Source organism: Trichechus manatus, unplaced genomic scaffold (genome assembly GCF_000243295.1).
Source record: "Trichechus manatus latirostris isolate Lorelei unplaced genomic scaffold, TriManLat1.0 scaffold00057, whole genome shotgun sequence".
NCBI classification, from domain to species: Eukaryota; Metazoa; Chordata; class Mammalia; order Sirenia; family Trichechidae; genus Trichechus; species Trichechus manatus.
Window position 1 is genome coordinate 11845593 of NW_004443993.1, and position 4657 is coordinate 11850249.

The following is a 4657-nucleotide window of genomic DNA, read 5'->3' on the forward strand; positions in this document are numbered from 1 at the left end:
GGGGCCAGAATGTCATGGGCGGGGCTGCAGCGGAGTGCAGACCTGGGAGGGGCTGTGGTAGGGCGGGGCCAGGACGTTTGGGAGGCACCACAGTGAGGGCCGTGTCCAGCACTTCAGGGGCGGGGCTATGGTGGAGGGTAGGCCTGAGGGCGGGGCCAAAGCAGGACTTGACGGGAAGAGTCAGGGCGAGGGACAGACCTAAGTGGGTGGTCGTGTCATGGGCGGGGCCACAGTGGAGGCTGGATCCAGGATATTGGCGGTTGGGGCCAGAGCAGGACTTGACGAGTCACATCACGGAACAGACCTGAGGGTGGGGCTACGTTGTGTGCCGGGCAGCCGGGGATGTGGGGGGACGAGGAGGTGCAGCATGTTGTGGGTGGGGCCATGGTGGAGGGTGGACCTGAGGGTGGGGCCAAATAATGGGTGGGACCAGGACAGCATGGGTAGGGCCATGGTGGAGCGCGGGCCTGAGGGCAGGGCCAGAGCAGAGGGCAGGGTCATGCTGCAGGGCCGGGCCAGAACATCATGGGCAGGGCTACAGTGGACGACAGGGCCAAGGCTAGGCGTTAGGAAGGGGAGGGGTGGAAGAGAGCGCCAGAGTCGGGGCAGAACCTGAGGGGCGGAGCCATGGTGGTGGGGCAGGTCTGAGGGGCGGAGCCGTGGTGGTGGGGCAGGTCTGAGGGGCGGAGCCGTGGTGGTGGGGCAGGTCTGAGGGGCGGAGCCGTGGTGGTGGGGCAGGTCTGAGGGGCGGAGCCATGGCAGAGAGCAGGGCCAAGACCTGCCTTAGGGAGGGTGGCTGGAGAGGGGGCAGGACTTGAGGGGCAGGGGCTGCTGGAAGACCCGGGCAGGAGTAAGGGGCGGGCCGCAGGTGAACTCTGAGGAGCTGGAGTGGGGAAGGACAGGCTCAAGGGCTGAGATGGGCCTGGTTAAAAGGGGATGAAGGGGAGCCTTCAACCGTGAACTTGAGGGAGCGGGCCCAGAGGTGAGCGCTGGAGTGGGCGGTGCCAGGGGTGTTGGGGCGGGGCCATGTTGAGCGGCAGGCCATGTGGTGACAGGGGTGGAGCCAGGGCTAGGGTAGGCCCTGAGGGGGCAGGGCCAGAGGGAGGAGGTGTGGCTAGGCAAGAAGGGGAGACAGGTGTGAGGGCGTGGCCTGAGGGCGTGGTCATAAGTGGGGCGGGGCCGGAGGGAGGAAGCCTGGCTAGACGTGGAGAAGAGACAGGGCTGAGGGGGCGGGGCTGGTCATGGGGACGGGGCCAGGCAGGTCACTCCTACCTGTGTACTGCTGGACTCCGGAGAAGGCAGGATGGAGTGTCTCGGCCACGGTGGGGCTCTGAGCTGCGAGCAGAGGGGTTCTGAGTGGGACGGGGGCAGCAGGAAGGCTCTCCCCTCCCCTTCCTCAAGAGCTGGACGGAGGGCAACAAACATTCGCCCCAGCTCCACCTTTTCGCTGAGCCCTTTACAGGTATGACCCTCAGTTTACAGGTGAGGAAACTGAGGCTCAGAGAGGTGACAGGACTTGCACAGGGCTTCAGATTGGAAAGGGCAGAAGCTGAACCAGAATCCAGGTTTATCCAACTCCTTCACCTCCATCTCTCTCCCCATCCTGACCCCCTCAGCTCCCAAGGGGACCCCTTCGCCCCTCCCCTCTACTCTCTGGATTCCCCAGCCCCGTCCCATCTCCCTCAGCATAGCCTGCTCATCAGACTCTGCTTTCTCCCATCTCCACTCCTCTCCCTGGACCTCGAATGTTCAGGCTGCCCCTAAGGATGCACCAGAGGTGGGTGGGCTAGGGAGAGGTTATCCAAGCCACCAAAATTTGTGAGCCTGGGGGAACGTTCAGCCAAACATGTCTGCTTGCATGGAGAGGGGTTGTTAGAAGGCAAATGGTGGTGGTGGAAGGTGTGAATATAAAAAGGCAGCATGAAGGGGTTACTATGTGGTGATGGACAGTTCTGTAGCTTGTATGGGTGGTGCTTACATGAATCTGTATCTGTGATAGGATGCCGCAGAACTACACACACACACACACACACATACACACACACACAAGGAGTGTATGTAAAAAGGAGTGAAATAGCAATAAGGTCTGGAGCCCAGTTAACTGTATGGTACCAACGGAGTCCCCAGAATCCTCACAACTGGACCGATAAGCAACATCATGATAAACCGAGGAAAAACTGAAGTTGTCAAGGATTTCATTTTACTTGGATCCACAATCAACGCCCATGGAAGCAGCAGTCAAGAAATCAAATGAGGTATTGCACTGGGTGAATCTGCCACAAAAGACCTCTTTAAAGTGCTAAAAAGCAAAGATGTCACTTGGAGGACTAAGGTGTGCCTGACCCAAGCCATGGCGTTTTCAATCGCCTTATATACGTGCAAAAGCTGGACAGTGAATAAGGAAGACGGAAAAATTGATGCCTTTGAATTACAGTGTTGGTGAAGAATACTGAATACACCATGGACGGCCAGAAGAACGAACAAGGCAGCTTAGATGAAGTACAGCCAGAATGCTCCTTAGAAGCAACAATGGCAAGATTTTGTATCATGTACTTTGGACATGTTATCAGGAGGAACCAGTCCCTGGAGAAGGACATCATGCTTGGTAAAGTAGAGGGTCAGCAAAAAAGAGGAAGACCCTCAACGAGATGGATTGACACAGTGGCTGCAACAATGGGCTCAAGCATAGCAACGATTGTGAGGATGGCGCAGGACCGGGCAGTGTTTCGTTCCATTGTACATAGAGTCGCTATCAGTCAGAGCCGACTTGACGGTACCTAACAACAATGGAGTCCTCAGGTGTCACAAATGGTTAAGCGCTCGTCTACTAGCCAAAAGGTTGGGTGTTTGAACCCACCCAGAGGTGCCTTGGAAGTAAGGCCGGATGAAATGCTTCTGAAAGGTCACAGCCTTGAAAACACGATAGAACAATTCTCCTCCACACACATGGGGTCATCATGAGTCAGAATCGACTCAAAGGCAACTAACAGCAACAACAATAATTAATTAACAACAGCCCTGGTGGCGCAGTGGTTAAGAGCTATGACTGCTAACCAAGAGGTCGGGAGTTCAAATCCACCAGCCACCCATTGGAAACCCTATAGGGCAGTTCTACTCTGTCCTATAGGGTAGCTATGAGTTGGAATCGACTTGACAGCAATGGGGTTTGTAACAACAACAAGGATGTCAATTTCCTGTTCTTGACAATGTATTGTGGTTATGGAAAATATTAGCACTGGGGGAAGCTGAATGAAGGGTACGCGAGACCTCTCTCTACTATTTCTGCAACTTCCTGTGATCCTGTAATTATTTCAAAATAAAAAGTTAAAAACAAATTTTATCTGATGGTGGAAACAACAGACGACTTAATCCACAGAAGTAAGGAGTTGGAAGGGGTTTGCCCTGAAATCGTGGGTGTAGAGCAGAAAAAAATGGGACCTCCGCTTCATGAGGACAGGGTCCAGCTCAAATCAGCACATGGTCCTTATTGAATAAATGAATGAATGCATGCACAGAGGTATTCATAGCTTCCCAAATGGTAATGAGTAATAGCTAAGATTTACGGCGTCTTGTTTTTGTAACAGGCGATTTTACATACTGATTTAATTCTCACTGCAACCTCCCATGAGGTGTGTGATGTTATCTGCTCCAATTCCCAGATGAGAAAATGGAAGTTCCGAGACTTAGAAGATACCCACAGCCACAGAACTGCGATTTGAGCCCAGGAACGTCTGGGTGTAAAGTTGCTATGTCTAGCCCCGTGCTGTGGTTCCCTCCCTGTGCCTGCAGCTCATACCAGCCGAGACTGCTCCTGGGCACCATAGTGGAAGCACTCCTATTTGTTTCAGAAACACCATTCCTGTCCTCCGCCACTCTCCCAGGTCCAGGGGACCACCGAGTTACCTGGGTAGGGCACGAGGCCGTTGGCATACACGGTCTCCAGGGCCGGGTGCCCACCAGGAAAGGGCACGACACCTGCAAAGCCGTTGGTGATGGGAGCCACGAGGCCAGGCACAGCGGTGGTGCCAAGCAGCGGGGGCGAGTGCAGCCCTGCGGAGCAGAAGGGGGTCAGGGGGAGCCTGGCTCTGCCCTGCCCTGCCCACCCATTCTGCAACCCTGCGGACGCTCACCAGAGGCTGGGGCGATGGGCGTGGCGGGCAGCCCGTTCAGGCTGACGGCGCCAATCTGCTGGATGTGGCAGGGTGAGAAGGCCATGCCCGGGCTCAGGTAGCTGCCCGAGGTGGACAGGACTGTCGTCTGCTGCTGCATGAGCTGAGGGTGGGGAGGGAGTCAGTGGGCAAAGTCGGGGTGAGAGCACAGCTCATGTGGGGAGGCCTGGTCTCCAGTAGCTGGGCCTTAGGCCAGGGTCAGGGCTAGGTCAGGAATTGGGGTTTCAGCCTGCGGTCAGTGCTCAGTCTAGGATCAGGGTTCAGCCTGGGACCAGGGCTTAGTCTGGGGTTGAGGCTTAGTCTAGGATCAGGGCCCAGTTAGGAATTGGGGCTTAGCATGTGATCGGGGATCAGCCTCGGTTGGGCTCAGTTTAGGATCAGGGCTCAGTCAGAAATTGGGGCTCAGCCTGGGATCAGGGCCCAGCCTTGGTTGGGCTCAGTTTAGGATCAGGGCTCAGTCAGGAATTGGGGCTCAGCCTGGGATCAGG

The 4657-nt window shown here is 56.1% G+C and overlaps 1 protein-coding gene across 16 annotated transcripts in view; it reads right to left on the bottom strand.

Moving 5' to 3' along the window:
* CELF5 (CUGBP Elav-like family member 5) overlaps positions 1 to 4657 on the bottom strand; it is a 52908-nt gene that overhangs the window by 10745 nt on the left and 37506 nt on the right. For 8 of the 16 annotated variants that reach the window (XM_023733139.1, XM_023733133.1, XM_023733127.1 and 5 more), the window contains exons 7-9: positions 4131 to 4272; positions 3904 to 4050; positions 1267 to 1335 (exon numbers count right to left, since the gene is read on the bottom strand). In XM_023733139.1, the coding sequence (XP_023588907.1) occupies positions 1267 to 1335; positions 3904 to 4050; positions 4131 to 4272 (358 nt within the window). The remainder of the gene's footprint in view (positions 1 to 1266; positions 1336 to 3903; positions 4051 to 4130; positions 4273 to 4657) is intronic. The other 8 variants (XM_004378479.1, XM_023733140.1, XM_023733134.1 and 5 more) reach the window with 2 other exon arrangements.